General features: G+C 40.6%; 1 protein-coding gene across 1 annotated transcript in view; it reads left to right on the top strand.

Moving 5' to 3' along the window:
* Nucleotides 1-11,554: 11,554 nt before the first annotated feature.
* si:dkeyp-72e1.9 (syntaxin-binding protein 4) overlaps nt 11,555-18,712 on the top strand; it is a 66,390-nt gene continuing 59,232 nt past the window's right edge. The window contains exon 1 of the mRNA XM_051074076.1: nt 11,555-11,994. Coding sequence (XP_050930033.1) covers nt 11,930-11,994 — 65 coding nt within the window. The 5' untranslated portion in view covers nt 11,555-11,929. The remainder of the gene's footprint in view (nt 11,995-18,712) is intronic.

The raw sequence follows: 18,712 nt of genomic DNA, 5'->3' as shown, positions 1-18,712 counted from the left end.
TGACCTGAGTAACTTTAAGGTGTGTCTGCCTGTCACCAGAGTTTTATTACCTGGTGGAGGTGGGCTCACTGCAGGTATGACAAGTATGACACCTGTGGAGCTTTGGCCACATTGTTGCCTTGGGTGGTGCCATACAGTGGGAAAGTATTTGAGATGTCTACTGATGTTTGATTTGTTGTGTTGACTACCATAGATCTTCAGGAGGGCTCATGTTAACGCCTGGAAATCCTGCATGAGTGCATTGTAATCATATTGCTCTGCCATACTTCCCCATAGCTTTGAGAAAAAATATTTGAGACCCAAGACACAGGCCACAGAATAAAATGTTACATTTCACTGGACATATAAAAAGTTCCACAGGTTTGAACTCTTCTGCTGAGCATAACAGATTTATAATGATGGACGCAGTGGAGATCTGACAGGGTCACAGAGATTAGCTCCCACGTGACCAAAGTAAACGACTCTATGTCTAAACTGTACTATGTCAAACCAGCACCGTGACCCCGCAACCAGTTGCGGTCATGCACGGGGACACACACAAACGGTGAATTGAACAGGGTGTGGATGTCATTCCAGATTCACATGATAGTTCAGGTGTGGCAAACACTGTTTATTCTGTGGTACAGACTGAACTGAGAAAGCAGCAGAATAAATACATGTTGATGGAGTCACTGCAGTTTGGGTAATTTGCTCATTCTGATTTATTTTCACTGGAAATAAATCAGCAATGAAATTTGTTGTCGATACTGACACTAACACTGTCTCAGACAAGTTATGTTTATGCCATCCACATTTTTTCACCATAATAAGGAAACATTAAGTCAGTAAGAATTAGTAAGAAATGAAATTAAAATGTTCATGTATCAGCAAAACATTTACATACAATGTACATTATTAGTACTGCTTATGACAACTAAAGCAGGATAAGCATTTCATGTTTTTATGGTTCTGTTCAGGCAACTCAAAGCACTTGGTTGAGGTTAGATAAAAGATTGTCATCTTTGATACTAGATGGAGCAGGGTGTGTACTTTTTAAAGGATTTAACCAAACCACAGTCTTCCCCTAATTTTAAAGTGACTGTGTAGCATGTACAGTACCTCTTGCTGTGCACTTCCTGCACTGGAAAAAAAATCTACTCAGCAATTACACTTCTGCCAAAACATATTACACTAAGACCATTTTGTAGTATATAAATGTAATTAGTAAGGGTCAGAGTTATCACTGTCCACAGGGAGGTGATGTTCAGAAATATTTTATACCAAAGAAATAGTTCCATTGAAAACTCACAGTGTAGTAAGTGGGAATAAGTGGGACATTATCACTGGAAAGACATGCTGCTGCTGAGCTGTTCAAATGTCATTTTAATGCAAATGATACTTCCTGGACTAAGTGAGAAAATCAGTTTGACATTTTCGGTGAACTGAGCCTTTAAAGCAGCAGTTTCTCTGACAGCAGGATTCTTTTACAGCTGCTGTAGCAGGGTGAAGGGTGTGGGCAGCAACAGCCTGTCAATGACAGGAGTGTCCCACTCTTCAGGTTTAAAACAAACACGTTTCTGCCATGGAATGTGCATTCACACAGATCTATGCAGGCATTTCTGCATACAAACACACACACTCACACTGACACACACATCAAAACTATGCCAAGCCCTTTGCTGCTTTGCATTATTAAAAGAGTCTGTTAGCAACCACTTGACTCCACCCTGCCTTCAAATATGTGATCTGCTCAATAAACACTCCTGCGATCCAGAAAAACTGCTTGATTTGCCTAATGATCTGTCCTCAGGTGAGGACACATGGATCACTCAGTGATACAGCATACAATGACAATAAAGTCATGTGTCATGTGAATAAGCTTGGTGATATTCTGTATATTGTTTTTATAAACAAACTCCACATGCTGAGCCTCCTGTTCGAGTCATGTTTCTAAAAAAAACTACAGTGAGCAGCTGCTTCAGGAAATCACTGAGCTTTTTGTCTTATCTGTGAGCACTGTTAAAAAAAACTGTACCTACTGTCTTTAGTAGGAACCAGTGGATTTGAGACTGACAGTCACAGACAGGGGAAACAAGTTCACTATCATCTACTATCATCCACAAGATCACATTCCTGCTTAATGACTTTGCTGCGATACGTGAACTTTTTACTGTTTACCTTAAAGTTACAGAGACACTAGATGCAGTTATTATTCTCCTGGTATTATAAAATACTGTGTGGTGTTATGGCATCAACAAAAGGAACACCTGATAACTTGGGCTTTGGGCTTTTCATGGGATCTTTTGATTTGTGAAAATAAAAATAGTATAGAATGAGACCAGCTGTATAATTTCCTCCAATCATATTTTGAAGCGATATTTGATCCTGTGTTGATTATTTATTGACATTTATTTGGCACAACAGAGAGATCTGAACAGAATCTCTAACACAATGTGTGCCAGAATGATATTTCTTTTAAGCTCTTTGAAGACCTTTGCAGCCTATGATAAGCAAGGTGTGTGTGGTGTGTTAGTTTGTGTGTACACATACAAACCTGAATATAGTTGGATACAAAGTCCACTACAGGATGAACTTTCAAGACATAAATGACTTAACCTTTACCATACACAGAACAAAGCACGCTTCTGATACACTGCATGTTATTTATTTTATTTTATTTTATTTTTGCTTTAAAATACAATTCTAACAAAAGTAAAAAAGAACAATAATATATGCAAAAATAACAAGACAATGAGAAGCAAGGAATAAGCAAAACAGTCTTCTTAGTTACAGAATATGGCAATATGCTGTACATCATGTACATGTGTGTAATGGTGCATGCACACTTGTATAAGGTCCTTGTACCAGCAGAAGCTAAAGCCCCCAAAACCCCAGCAAAGCCACTCTGACAGGAAACTGCTGCTCTGTCTGTCCGGGCTGCTAAGCCACACAGAGCCATCCCTGGTCACAGTCTGCAGCCAAACCAACAACTCACACACACACACACACACCACCCAGCACACACACTAACGACACAGCCACACATGTAGCATGCATACACTTCAGATGATGAAAGTACACATGTCACATGCAGCAAATACACAAAACAGCAGCCACATACAAACCACAAATTATATTTTTATTAATTTACAACAACAAGAAAAGAACAACTGATATCAGGCATAGTCACAGACATACAGTATAAATGAATCTAAACATTAAAGCATTTATAAGTAATAAAAAAAAAAAATTAAAAAAAAAAAAAAAACATACTAACTTGATCACTTACATTAGATTAACAATTTCAGAGAGGTCATAGAGTCATTAAAATCAAAATGGTTCATACCATTGGCAGCTTGACTGTCATCATCAAATTTCATGGCAATTCACCCATGAGATCTACTGATATCTTGTGTGTGTAAAGTTACATTTTATGAAAATCTATTCTCCAGACAGACATCCATCAGACTTTCTATTTACATGCAATGCAGTTATCTTCCTGGAAATCAGGGTCTACAAACAGCAGACTGACAGAGTCAGAGACGAGCTGGTGAACACACAGCCAGATGTTTTTCCTCAGGAGCTGGTTGGGACTAAACCAGAGCTGAACCCAGACTGAATACTGAACCTCATATATTCATCAAGTGGACACAAACACCAGTCTGCATGAATGCTAATGTTGAAAGGCTGGTATTGGCTAGACATATGCAGCCCAGAGGTGACCATCCTATGAGAGACAGCTGTAATGACACAGAGAATTTAGACTTCTCTGCACTGCAGCTGCTGCTTCCTCTTCCTCTGATGAAGACATGCTTTAAGTTGAAACACTGGCTGCTGCATCTTATTCCACAGCTCTTACTATGACTTGGCTGCTCCAGGACTCCTCATTCTAAATGCTAATGTTTCTCTCTTTGTTGGATGTGTTTACAGGCTGACAGTATGTTGTGTTTTCAGACTTTTCTGCTGCTCCAAAGTGGCTAAAAAAATGGATGCTGTCAGGATAGGTTGATTTGCAGTCATCTTAAATACTAGTCATCTGTAGTCATCTGTTCATAATGATTTAAGACTCAAAAATGCATTCTTAAGTCTGCCTGAGGCTGATATGAGGCAAGTCCATTACACTCATCAGGTAGACACAAACACAACATCAAATGATTGCTTATTTCACTCTCTACCATCCTCCACTTGATGCATAACTAATCAACTGTTTGCTAACATATGTCACAAACTGTACTGTGGACAAAAAAGCTCTCATTGCAGCTTTAGCCAAACTTAACAAACAAGGGTGAACAGTAAAATGATTCTTCAGACTCTCCACTGTAAACATCAGCACAGCCTTGACTCTCTTAAACTCATGTAAGAGCTTCCTCTCAGTTTGACCTCACAATGAGCACCTTGCTGGAAGGCAGCGCTTCACCTCTGTTCCTCCTGATGATCTTAAGATTCAAAGCAGCCACCAGAGGTCAGATCACAGCGAGGAGAGTCGCATCACACTCCTTCACTTCCCATAGCTGTCTCTGTACACCTGAAACCTGACAGTGTGTGCAAACCACACCTCACACTAGTATGTCACATGAGCAGTGTGTGTGCATACTTACCTCTGAGACCTGCCTGTGTGAACCTGCTTGGCTCACACAGAGGGGAAGACACTTTCACTGTAACATGGCTACCACCGAGGTTGTTCTTCCCCTTCCACTCCTTTCACTCTTTTTCACTGCCTTCATTTGATTGATTTATATTTTTGTTTTAGAGAGTAATGAATCCCTGCACACTGTCAGCACCGCAGGCTAACTGAAAATGCAACTTTTCTCATCAGTCTTGATACCTACTCAAGGTCTTAGTCTAAACTGTTGCTTTTTCCATAAACAGTGAGGGGATTCATTCACTCCATTTGACTTATGTTTTAATCCAGCATGCTGTATTTACATGCACCTTTGTGACACATTTTAGAGACACTCAGTCATTATTCCTGTTTTGCCACCTCCTTCAGCAGTGTTGACACATGTTTTGTGGGGGTTCTATTTTGTAAACTGTGTGCTGTGGCTCCAGGTGCCTGATGGGGAAGGATAACAGAGGTGGTGTCATTAGACTGCCTACATAGTAATGAGATTGTCCAGGAGAGGGCGCTACATTCCTGCCTGTCTGCCTGTGCTGATCACAGTAAGACTCAGTACATTGTCATTTCACCTGTAGGCCTTTTAGAGCTACAGTCTTTCCTACAGGAGACTATAGACTGATTTGATACACTCATAGAGGCTGTCTGATGTGTTGACATGAAGCTCAATAAATCCAGTAAGTCCAGGTGGCACACAAATATTTTGAATCTTGGGATACCTCAACAGAAACTGGTTGAAAAATCAGTGTAATTTCCACAGATAGCCAAAGCTTATAGAGTCTAACACAACACTCCTGCAACAAACCCTGCCTTCCTGGAAGGTTCTAATGTGCAGCTGTTAGGGAGATTGTTATAGAGAGGTGTTGTATAGGCTGACTGAATGCTTGTTGCTATAGTTTACACATCTGTTATTCGTTAAAGTGACACAGCTATGACAATAGTAAAAAACTGTGTACTGTTGCTTTTCCTGATATCAGAGAGTGAAAAGGTACGGACTGGGATAACTGAGGAAGGATAAGAAAATAGTCTCAGTCATATGTTGTTTTGCTGCGTTTGAAAAAAAGAATGGATGGATGATATTAGTTGATGAAGTCCCTCTTGCTTCCACATGAGCCTTTGATTTACCAGACATTCATCACACAGTCTGACAAGCCTCAAAACTGGTACTGTACAAGCTGGCACAGAGCGCTACCAGGATTTTATTAGACCCATCTTACGACCTGCAGGATAGCTGTTATCACACAGTAAGGCTTTAAAGAGAAACTGGCTGAACAGAGATGAGATATGGAGTCACCTACTGCCTAATCTCAGATAGATAAACCAGTGAGTATGTTTCTGAAAAGCCAGAAATACAGACAGCTGTCTTAAACCCTATTAAATCAGTTGCTAGTCTAACACCCTTCATTCTCAAGCTGATTATATGTAACCCTGCTGAATATTTATGAGCACCAAGGGTTCTGCACTACATGACACTCAGTATAGTTTCATATACAGCTGCTGTCAGTCTGTGCAAATGTCCCTTCTCCATGAATTTATTGTGACTGAATGAAGTTAATAAAACTGGCACCACAGATAAACAGGCTGTGGAAGGGTGGTATCCTAAACATTAACAGTGATCCAAATTATATTTATTTTGTCATCACTGTGTTATATCTAACACTAAATACTTACATTTGTAACCAGCTGTTCAGTCTGGCTGTGCACCCCTATAAGTCCTAGAAGCTCACACACCAAACTCTGTTTCTAATTGTTGATATTTAAAAGGTTTCCCCACCGAATACTGGAGATGAGCACTGGGTTTTAATGACTTCTAAGTCTTTTGAACTGATCTACAAATAACTCTACTCTTGAACTTGCTGGCCCTGATTCCAACAGTTTGAGCCAATCACTATCACTTTGATTTAGTATCTAACACATCACGAGTGTTTTCATTTAATTCATTCCATGCATTTCATCTGTTTTTTCTTGTCCTGGTGTGAAATGCATCTCCATAAGGATAAGGTAACTGTACACTGCAAGTTGTGAAAACATCAGCATCATCAGCTGAGATAAGGAGTGCTCTGACTCGGTGATACATGGCCAACAAGGCAAACTGCTTGTGATCAGCTGTAACACATGCTGTGACTGAAGCTGTATATATGATTTTAGGTTTAATTGTTATAGTTGATGGCTGAGGAGTTTGAAAGAGTGACATCTTGGACTTGACTGGATTAGCTGGTCTCAGGTTCCTATAATAGCAGATCACAGCTCCCTGTCCCCAATCCTATCTGCAGCCATTACAAGTCAGAGAGTCAGAGCACTGATGCTTGGTCCAAGGCTTGTTAACCTCTGAGGTCCATTGAGGGATTAAGGTAACAGGAGGATTGGAGTACAGACTCCCTGATAAGAAACATATGGGAGAAAGGTTTTAATTCCATCTCAGGCGATGATGATGGATGTCACCACCACACGAGGTCCAACACAAGGCTGCTGGATGTTAAGATGATGGAAATAATTGCAAATGAATTATGTATTACTTTAACATCAATTATTCATTAACTGACATATTAACATTGAGATCTTTTGTCAAACAAAGAAGAGCATTGTTGAAAAGACTGGTAGGCTCTACTGGTCTCAGTGAGAGTTTAAGATTCAAGTTCAACAGTCATAGACATTGCATGTAAACACTGAGCTCTGTGGTTACATTTCTATTCATGGATTTGCATTCACAGAACTTCAAATATGACAAGACTTTAAGTCTGAAGTCTTAGTGTCCCCTAGAGGCTACAGCGTTCAAACATCCCAGAATATAAAACACATGAACATTTAGTCTGATGACAATAACCTGTCCTGAGCCCCACTGTTTGTTAATAGTGAATGTTGACAGAACAGTGGTGCTAAATGTTATTATCTTCTGGGTACAGGGCCATGAGTCTGCCCATTGCATTGCCCCCTACCTAACACCAAAAAGAAGGTCTTTAAAAGTTTGCAGTTTATTTATTTATTTTTTAAAATCATAATTATCTATTTAATTAGTGTAATTATATATTCTTTATTTATAGTTTATTTCCCAGCATGACAGTCTGATATTCTGGTGCAGAAATACTGAATCCTTTATTTATTTTTGTTGAACAAACAAATTGTCAAAATACTGAAGTCAGCCTTTAATATAATCATTATGTAAGACTTTTTTCACAGAGGACGTTAGACTTCTTCGACATTAACTGTGTCCTGCCTGGAAAGTGTATGAGGGCAGGCAGTGGCAGCAGGGGGCAAAACCAAAACGCTGCAGTCAAGATGGACAGTTTCCAACAGCCTTCACAGTCCAACAAGTCTTCCTACTTAAATGACCATCTAGGTCACTTCTCGCTACTCTCAGATACGAACCATTGTCATAGAGAAACTCACTTCATGTTAGAGTTGATCCAGATTTAATAAAATGTTATCAGACCAATTTATCAGTTTGTATTCCATCTCCAGTAGACTAAGTGATGTTTTAATTATCTTCTGTATGACAGCGTGGCCTATTAAAATGCTATATATGCTGTATATAAATCAGCCGACCAGACTTGATTGGAGGACCTGTTCCTCTAAGACAACATAAATACAAATCGATCATGAAATTACACAAGGATGACACGTTATACAAAAGTTTTCATTGATGATATGTTAGACTGCCAGAGCTGGAACATCTCACACAGAGATTCTTCACATCCCACTTACCAAAACATTTTGTGTCACTAATACTTTTCAAAATTAAATCAGTAATATTCATCAAGTAGACTCTAAATAACAGATTGCAGTCTATGAGAAATATATGTAACATAAGCCACATGTATGCAGTCTGATAAACATCACCATCAACCACATAACATGTAACCTGTCAAAGTGTCTGGTGTAAAAAAGGCCCACTGAAGAATGTCAACTCAAACCCTCAAATTACCAGAAAAATCACAGAGGACGGGTCCTCAGTATTCTCAGTGGTGGCTGGGACCCTGTCCAGGAGCTGTTACTGATCAACAATAGTGAACCTGTTTTCTCAAGATGATTACTGCCTGAGTCTTAATGTCTGATGCTGTAGCTCCATGATGCTATACTATGATGCTTTTTCTAAAGACAGTGGGATGGTAAATGGTCCACAGCAGGGACCAGGTGGATAACTAGGTAGTCCTCTGAGGACACCCAGCAGGGAGCTGGCCTCAAGGTACCTGCTTGGTTAGAGAACACACCACAAATACACCTGAAACTTTTACAAATTCTAACTGTGGTAAATGTAGGAATGAGTGATAAATTACATCAAACAAGCTAGAGCAACAGGGTCTGTGTAAATAGTCAGCACCCTCAAAGCAAACTAAAGAAATTATCACTTAACTTGAGAAAAAACAAGAACACACACCTCACTGGGCTGGAGAGGGTTTCTAGTTTCAAGCTCCTATAGGAATCCATGAATCTGAAGACCTGACCTGGAGCCTGAACATCTCCCACCTGCTCAATGGACGATATCTGATATCTGAAATTTCCACTACTGCTTTAAGATATGCTGCATTTTAATACTTAAGAAAAAAAGGTCTTAATTCAACCCTACTTAATAATCACCCACCAATTTCTAATCTCCCATTCCCTGCTAAAGTCCTTTAATCTTCATCCAACTCTGAAACTATCTCTCAGCCCATAGCATCTATGATACAAACCCATCTGTCTTCTGTTGCACTCACAAAACTGAAACTGCTAATAATAATAATAATAAATTATCTTAGGATCAGTGCTGACTCAAAACCGTGTTCTGTTCTTGTTCTTCTTTTACAGCTACATCCCACACTGTTGATATGATATAATATTAAATGTGATGTAGATATTTTGTGGAGGACGTTGGCAGACCTCTCTAATCAGGTCAGTAAAACCAAATTTTCTTGGGAGTGAACCTTGCCAATGATCTCTCCTGGTCCCTGACCACCACCCGTCTGGCTAAGGTGTAGACGACTGAAGCAAGCGAGTCTCCTCTCCTCCATCTTTACCGCCGGGGCACTGTTGTGAGTGTCCTGAACAGCTGGAGCACTGAGAACTGTTGGGAATACTGTAAAGACTCTGCAGCAGATAGTGAGGACAGATGAGGGGATAACTAGGGCTCTCTCTTCTCTACCAGGACCACAGAAAGTGAAAGTGATAAGGAGTCCTTATTAAAGGCCTCCAGAATCATGAAGGAGTCTTCCTATTCCCAACTGAAAGCTAAATTTGTATTAAGAACAGCCATCGTACCAGCAATCATATGTGATAAATGCTTCACTGGGAACATTTCCAATCACACTCAAACTGGCTTTGGTAACACCTCTGCACAAAAAGCCTTCACTCAACCCTGCTCAAGTCGAGAACTGTCAGACAGTTTTGTTATTTCCATTCTTATCTAAGGCTATTAAAAGGTCCTTTCCTTTCATGGAATGCCTTCCTGGATCCAAATCAGTCAGGTTTTAAGAGTGGCCCCCTCCACTGAAATGGCTCTGTTTTCTGTGACAGCTCCAAGGGTAGCTAGAGATAGCACTTCTTTCTTATCCTGCTGGGTCTATTAGCAGCCTTTGATACAGAGAACCACCACATCCTGCTATCTGGGCATCTTGGGCAAAGCACTTTTTTGGTTTTAACCCCATCTCACTGGGTGCTCAGTCAGTGTGTCATGACAAGGACAAACATCCTTATCCTATCCCCTCTCCACAGGGATACCCCAAGGATCAGTGCTGGAGCCCCTTCTCTTTGGGTCCCGTTATCCACTCACATGACACTCGGCTATACCTGTTGTTTCCACCGGATGACACCTCTCAGGCGTATCTACATAGATGAAAAAAACTGAATACTTAGTCATCCCAGCCAATCAACATCACAATATCAACATCAAAAATCTCCTCTTCATCTCGGTGTCATGTTTGATGAGCAGCGATCCCTCTCTCACCATGCCGTACCTGTCTCTCAGTCGTGCTGTTTCCCATTATACAACATAAGTAAAATCAGGCCATACCTGTCTCAGTCAGTACACCACCCAACTCTTGGTACAGGCCATGGTTATCTCTCACCTTGGTGCTATCAGAGCAGGAGCAGCCCTCTCTATCCTCAAGAATCTCTTAAAGACTCATCTCTTCCAAGAGCACCCCCCCCCCCCACTACACTCTAAGCTAGCACTTACAGGGCACTCCTTTAATCTATCTCCTTGCTCTTTGCCTTATAGATTCAGTACTTAGTATTTACCTCAAAGTCTCCTACTGCACTGAAGCTTTGGTGTTGTCCCTCACTTGTAAGTTGCTCATTCTGCCAAATGAATAAATGGAAAAATAAATGAAGGCAGAGAGCAGGGTTTTGTGACATCACAGTGTGGTAGTACTGAACTTACAGGTGTGATGAAGGCATTTACTTTACTTTATTTTACCTCCGAGGGTACATACATTACAACAAACAACAAAACAACAAGACTTTTTAAAACATATAAGGGTATTTATAAAGCCTCCCGAACTTCAGTCTGATGTATTCAGCTGTCTGAATGTCAGCTTATATTTGAATGCATGTAGACTAGTTTGTTCTCTTGTAAACTGACTCCAGGTCATAGACTGTATATAAACGTAGCAGCATTATGACACTGTGTAGGCTGCTCTTAATTAAACTTTGACTGCATCCCACCTCTCCAGAGACTCTGCTGCTGGTTGTGTGTAACCATTAGTGGCTGATGCAACACCAGTTTTAGTGATTGATATTCTTTTTAAAATGGCATTTGTGTCTCTCTAAGTTTGTCTGACTCCATAATATTAAATGGAGTCTCATTTAACGTCATGAGGTTAAATGAGGTGCCTGTTGTGATTTCTTTCCAGGGAGCTTTGTCCGTTAATAGGCCGTTTTTCCTAATTGGACTTTAAATGCAGCGTCACTGATCCAGGAGTCAACTGTCCGGTGTGTCTCCGCCACACTGACCCTGCCTCTCCTGCCGTGCGGACAGCAGCAGCTGTCAGAGCGGTGGCGCGGGTGGAGAGACACTGCATGTTGTCAAACAGATGCGGTAAGGTCAGTCAGCAGTAAAAAAAAAAAAAAAAAAAAAGAAGAAGAAGAAGAAGAAAAAGGCCCACGTGCCGGTAAGATTAGAATCGGGTCGACAGAGCGTCCCGTTACCGGCGAGCAGTGCCTGTCTCATCGATTTCATGGGCAATGAGTGCTGACACATCCACGCAGTCAGCGAAGACACGCGGCTCAGCCTCTCAGCGCGACGCCAGTTGAGGAGCGGGCGGAGGAATGAGTTCCTGGGACGGGGGGCACTGTGTTTCCACTCTGAAACGTGACCAGCGGCGGTGTAAGGGCTGAACACCTGCACCACATTTGGATAATATGTCTCTGCTGAAACAGCGGGGGAGAGAGCTCGAGCGTTTCGACGGACTGTCACTCATCTACTGGTACGTGAAAAGTGAACCAAGTTTTGGCGCGTGGGGCGCGCTCTGCGAGTGAGAGTGAGAGTGCAACACAAAACTTCATCACAAATGTGGGAAATGATACATTTCATTTAACAAAGCAACAGGTGGCCCTGACAGACTTACCGCCTGATCTTTAGCTAATGAAATTTGATGGGTTTGTTTCTTCCCACAACCAACAATACAACACGACAATATAGTGCAGTAATTACAGTGGTGACATTATGAAAACCTCCTGTTCATATTCCTACAATACATTATTGTTAGAGTGATATTTAAAGACATGAATAATTTCCACCTGATGAAGAATGTGTGTGTGTGTGTGTGTGTGTGTGTGTGTGTGTGTGTGTGTGTGTGTGCTGAGTTGTATTTTGAATTGTGCGCTCACAGAAAAACAGTTGGTGTTACTGCTGTTGTTTCTTTGTCTCATTAAGGAGAATAACGAGACAAACAGCTTCAAGTTTCAAAAGGAAAGGAGTTTTAGAAAAGCTTGAACTTCCACTGTGATTGGAGCACCTGTCCTGTTTACCTGATTCTGTAACTAATCAATGTAAAACCCTGCAGATTAAGCAAATTGATATGTGCAGTTTAAAGTTTAAGGAACTGAAATGTTAGATTCACTGGCTAAATAAGGCAACATGACACAGTGGCAATCACTGATTTATTATTATTCTTTTTGTGACACTAATGAAATGCCATACAGGATTTAAAAAAATAACAAATGTGAATGATCCCATGAGAAAGTAGGGCAGTGTGGAGAGGGCAAGTTCATTTTGTGCTTGTGTTATGTCCCGAGGGGAGGAGTCAGTCAGCTAAATGTAGGTGCTGAGTGGACTGTTGAGGCTGGGTCAGCCAGGAACGCTTAAAGGCGAGCTGAGGGGAGGTGATATAACACTGCTGGGTGCCCCCTCTCTGGATGACACCTGTCTTTTTTCAGCTGTCTCTCCCACAAACAGAACCAACCCTAAAGTTTCCCTCATGATTCTCTCCTCCCAGAAGTTACCCGAGCTCTGGGACTACTTTCTGATTTACGTCTCAGGAGCCCTAGAATTTAATCCTGACAGCAAAGACGTAGACCTGGGACTGTTCCCTCTCAGGATGAACCCCACCATTAAAACCAGGTAGGTGTGACACAGGGAGGGACCCGAGCAGTGGTTCTGAGGGATGCTGAATAATCTGCTGAGAAACTGTTGCTTTACATCGCTCCCAAAGTTCAGTTAGGGTTGCTTTTGGGTTGGCTTTGTAGAATCAAAATAATCTCAAACCTGACTTTTAGATAGTTTTGATGCAGTGTAGCTCACCAGTACACTTCAGGGATATATTGTGAAAAAAGGACAATGAATCATTTGTACTCAGCACATGTGGATGCTTATCAGATTTGAAGAAAAGAAATTCTAACCTCTGTGATTATTGTGCACTGTGGTGTTCAAAATGGGCTGTTTCCAACAACATTAGAGACAAGTTTGTTAAATATATGCCTTTGATAGGATATCTTTCACGTCTTTGTACTCAGTCATCTTTCAGGCAATAAAAGATGATAGACTCTGCATCATTAATCTATATTGAAAATCTTAATTAAACACAGTACTACACTACTTAAGTGCCCTAATTTTGAGTTTTGGTGTATTAATTTCATAATTCTGAAAATGGTGTATAACCTGAAATGTCTGTGTGAAAGGCTGGTAAACCCATTTGCACATTTGTAAAAGGAACTTAGGTAAGTTAGGGCTTTGCAGATGGTGGGTAGGGAGAGAAGTGACTGGGTGGACTAGAAATGATTCATGTTCATCTTGGCTTATCTCAAGTTTTCCATTGATGCTATGCTTCTAAAATACAAAGGCTGTCATGTAGTTGCCTATCTATCACTGAACATTAAAGTCATATATGAACAGTTGTTTGTGACAGTGATTATTTACACTGTGGAACTGGAATGACTCAAAGTGAAGCCACTGATTAGTTAAAAACAACTGAACAAATGATAATGAGGAGACCATTGTATCACTAGCATCTTCTGCACTCTGAAATGATCATTACAGCAACAGTTCCCTTTGTGTGATCCCTGTAAAATGAAAATAGTCATTTCTTGTTCTGAAGCCACAAAGAATGTGTTAATAGAGGCCACTCTGCTGGATCTGGTCACATGTTTGTGTTCTGATTGTAGTATGGAATCATACATTAGGAAAAATATTCATATGATCAGCCAAAAGATCAGCCTTTTAGTTCTGCTTCATTTCTTGTTGATCCTGACTTATTACAGATTCTGTGAACATGGAGTCACTGGACAGTTTTGTTGATGTCATCAAGTATCATTAGTGCTATAGACTTGCATTAAATTCCAGTGACTGAACACAGGTCGAGCAGCTCTTTACTAAAGCTGATGTATGTATTTATCTTTGCTTGTGTGGCAAAGAGCTCAGGAAGAAACACTCAGGCGAATTACCAGCAATACTAATCAAGACCACACCTGGACCTGAAGTGAACATGGATAAGGACAAATTAGCAGAAACAAGACAAAAAGAGCCATTAGTAATGTCATGTTACGGGGGGAGTAGTTTATAATACAGTGTAGTTGATATGTTTCACTTTATAATTTATACTCATTTTTATTCAAGAACTGTTAAGATACATAGAGAGGGACACACTCTACCTGCTCCTCACTTAATGTATCAGAGAAAATCTCCACACTCACAGCCAGACTCCCTGGCTTAGCATGGTTTCCCAATGATGCTGCATGATTATACAGATCGCTGATTTATAGATCATATTATTGAGGGTTCATGACCAGCAGGCGTATTTAACTGTTGTCTAGCTTTGAATTAACGCTAAAATCACAAATCTCCTATTAGACAGTCCTGGGACTGGTTTGGAATTCTTTTCTTTCACACAGTGAATGTCAGCACCACACTGGTTAGGTGTGAAAGCACCTTGACTTTCTGTGCTGTATATGAATATGTGAGGTTATAATCATAAGGTGGTAATCATAAGTGTTATAAACATATCAAATATCAGGATCTGTCCTCTTTATTTCCACTATGTTGCTAGGCAACTTTCTGGTACCATGTGAAACTCTTCATTAGTAGTTAAATGTCACAAAGGCTGAAATTCACAGTGTACTGTATACTGGGGATAGTGCTTGCAGACATTCAGCAAATTATACATGTCAGGTATAGGCATGGCAGGGTTACCAGTTTCAAGGTATAGGCTAGGTTTGAAAAAGCCAAGGTTTCAAAACCACTAATATTTTACGTCATACTGCTCCTAGTCGTCAAAGACAGAAAGTACAGGTGCATCTTGGGTCGATTAATGCGACCCCTCCACCTCCGGCTCATGCGAGCAGTCAGCTCTGCTCAGGCTACCTGTATTAATCATGATGGAGGAAGGGGCCCTGTGCCACCAAAAAAAAAAAAAAAAAAAAAAAAAAAAAAAGACCCAGATGGCCGCGATTTAGAGCAGCCGACTTGCAGGACGTGTTTCAAACCTCTACAGGAGTACCACCCCACACTCTGTGCCAAATTCAAGTTAACGCTGTCCTGAAATGAACGTTTTTAACAGTTATGAGAATTAGCATGCTAGCTACGGCAGATAACAGTGAACTAACTAACATCATCTAGTTTCCCCACTAATGTCATGAAGTTCAAAATCACGAGCCTTTTTTAAAAACAGCCTGCTGGCTTTCTGGTGTTTTGTGACTGTGTTGCACTGAGGGAGAGAGGAGAGAGTGTGACTATCGCGCTTGTGACCCAGATAAACCCGTTCAATATCAATAAAAACGTTGTTTTTCTTACTAGGCATTTCAAAATAACTCATTTTAGAGCTGTACTGTGATATTTTTGCTGAACCTTATCATACTGTCAGGATCTCATACCAGCCTGTGCCTAGTCAGGTAGATGTTTTAATTGAACTCCAGTTGTCCTAATTCACGATTCTTATGTTTTATGATGTGTCCTGAAACATCTCAGCAGTGATACATGGAGCATGAATCGCACACTGCAGCTGCCAACACAGCTCAAACAAGATGTTAAAGACAGTGAGACAGATGGTGCACTGTTGAGTGCAAACACTGTTCTTTTTCTATCTCTGTCTCTTCCACTTCTATTTCACATTTTGCTTTTGGCACTTGATGCTTGGCTAGACAGAAGCATTGGGCCAGTATTGGCCTTTTGTTAAAGTTCAGATATCAGGCTGTCAGTCTCACTCAACTCTGATATGATGAAAGGAGTGACACATTGTGTTTGTATTATTTTTCTATCAAGTGACTTATGTAATGTCTCCTAGGAGGATTTCACTCAGCAGTAAAACCTGGGATGAAAGTTAGCTCATCCTGTTTCAGATGGGACTGAAAATGTTTTCTGGATCAGACGCAAACAAGACAGAAGCTGGTCCGATTTTTTAAAGCTAGCTTTATTGGGAATTGACTGGCTGGTAAATAGAGGCTCTGGGGGTGTAATGGTAAGGCAGGTGGTGAGGGAGGATGGACTAAATGGTCAATGGAGACACTGGCAGACTGCAAAGGACACAGAATAAAGCAGACATGGCGATGGAGGTGGTGGATGAGAAGGTAGAACTGGAGGCTAAAACAGACCAGATCTCATCAGGCAAAATGAAGTTGTGTGCTGTGACCAAAAGTTGGTGGAGTGGAGGTGACAGGAAACAGACTGGGCTGGGTTGTAAATATGAGTGGCAAGAACTAGCATGGCTAGCAAGCTAACAGCATCAGTCCATGAAGTTTTAATTATACAGTATTTTATAAAACATTTTACTCTTTATAAAGTCCAACAGGTGAAGAAACACAAGCAGCCAGTCCATCAGGCAGGTTGGAAACAAACCTGCAGGTCAGGGGTTAGGGTTAGGGTTTGTTTGGTAATATTATTAGCTAAACTGATTGTTGGAAATGTCCATCCCAGTTAAACCCATTAGGACATTAACTCATTCATTTCAGTCACCTTGTGAATAAAGGATGAATGTAGATGTAGTTGTAGGTGTAGCTGATTAACACTGAGATGTATATGTGTCTACAGCTGCAACCTTCATTCAAGTAACAATGTCCTGGTACTGTTATAACTAACCCTCAACATTCAAATTTGCATCTTCAGGTGAGCCACCATGTATCGGCTCATTCTTATCGGAGCCAAGTGAAGAGAGGTTAAGAGGCTTTCATGCCCTCTGATCTGTCTGCTTGGAGTTTAGACAAGTGGCGTTTTGGCTGAAAGGTCAGATAGAGCAGTGCAGAGCTGCTGCAACGCACCACAGTGACAAACTTGACAGGTGTGAATGTTGGTCGTCCTGTATGCTTGTTGCTCATTGGTTGCCACTTGCAGTTTGTCAGGTGATCAACCCTGCATCAATTTACATCTGTTTTCACATAATTCTCAGTGACAATAAAGTCCCAGTGCTCCTCCATCATGCTGTGGCATTCCTGCATGTTTATCCTGAGCAATAATCATCTGCATCTTTAGTAATCCCATCACTGAGTAAGACTGTTCTGTGATGAAATACCTTGATTAGGAATGTCAGGAATGTTTTTGATTAATCCATCAAATTAAACACGTGTCTGGTTATATTGTCCATTTATTGTTCCTCAAATGATTTGTTAGATTATCACAGTTTGTGAAGAGCTGGAATCACAATTGATTATATGGCAAACAGGAAAATATTTTACAACAATTATCAGCTACAGCTTGTCAGTGTGAATATTTCTGGTCTGGTTTCACGGTAAACTGAAAATCTCTGGGTTTTGAAGTGTTGGTGGGACAAAACAAGACATTTGGGTTCAAGGAACTTTGGGTGGGAATTTTTCACAGTTTGCTTTTTCAGTCTTATAGTTTTAAACTATTTATTGAGTTATTGAAAAAAAAACTCAATAACCAAAGTAAATGTTCATTGCATCTATAGTCCACACTGCCTTACTGTCTTATTGTGCTATAACTTTAATAGCAATCAGTACAGTCAGCTGTGATGTAAAGTAGCCTATGCTAAATGACATTTGGAGTAAATGTCTTAAGGCTACAAAAACACAGGTACAGTCCATAAAAGTTCCTCAAAGGAAATTGGAATTGTGCTGAAGGATTTTCATCAGTGTGACTTCACCAGAGAGCTTTTGAATACTTTGCTCTTGTACTGTTAAAACGTCTCACTTTAATGATCTTGAATATTGTCGATCTTTCTCTAAAACGCTGGTCAAAACCCTCAGCACGTTGTTCGTTTTATTTGGTGTCCTTGACTTGATTTTTTATTGTAAAACTGACCACAGGCTGTGACAGTTGTGGCAGGTGTGACTGGATGCACTTTGACAGGTTATTTACTCGACTCCTGTCCTGTGGAATTCAGGCCTCTGGTGGCAACAAACATCACTTCAGTTCTGCTGTGACAGAGGAAAACAACATGCTCTCATTAAGTCACCTAGTCTTAGCATCTCTCATCTTTATATCTGGGACACACTGTCATGATATACATATTATCCTTTCTTCCTATCCTGTTATTTCAAGGTTATAACACAGTGTAAAATTTGCTGTTCTGTAAATTATTCAGGAAATCGCTCTCATGCTGCTTTCACTGCTGCTTTAATTGTTGTCTCTTCTCAGACCAGTTTGGGGTTGTCTCACTCGTCGCTTTTACACAGAGCGTTTTGCTACTTTTTTCTTGTTTACAATGAACTAAACAAAGCCAGCCTAATGCCGCCCCAGTGTGTGATTTTAGATAGGAT

The sequence above is a fragment of the Lates calcarifer genome, linkage group LG11 (genome assembly GCF_001640805.2).
Source record: "Lates calcarifer isolate ASB-BC8 linkage group LG11, TLL_Latcal_v3, whole genome shotgun sequence".
In the NCBI taxonomy this organism is placed as follows: Eukaryota; Metazoa; Chordata; class Actinopteri; family Centropomidae; genus Lates; species Lates calcarifer.
Note: the sequence above shows the minus strand (reverse complement) of the source record. Positions and strands in the feature narration are given on the sequence as shown.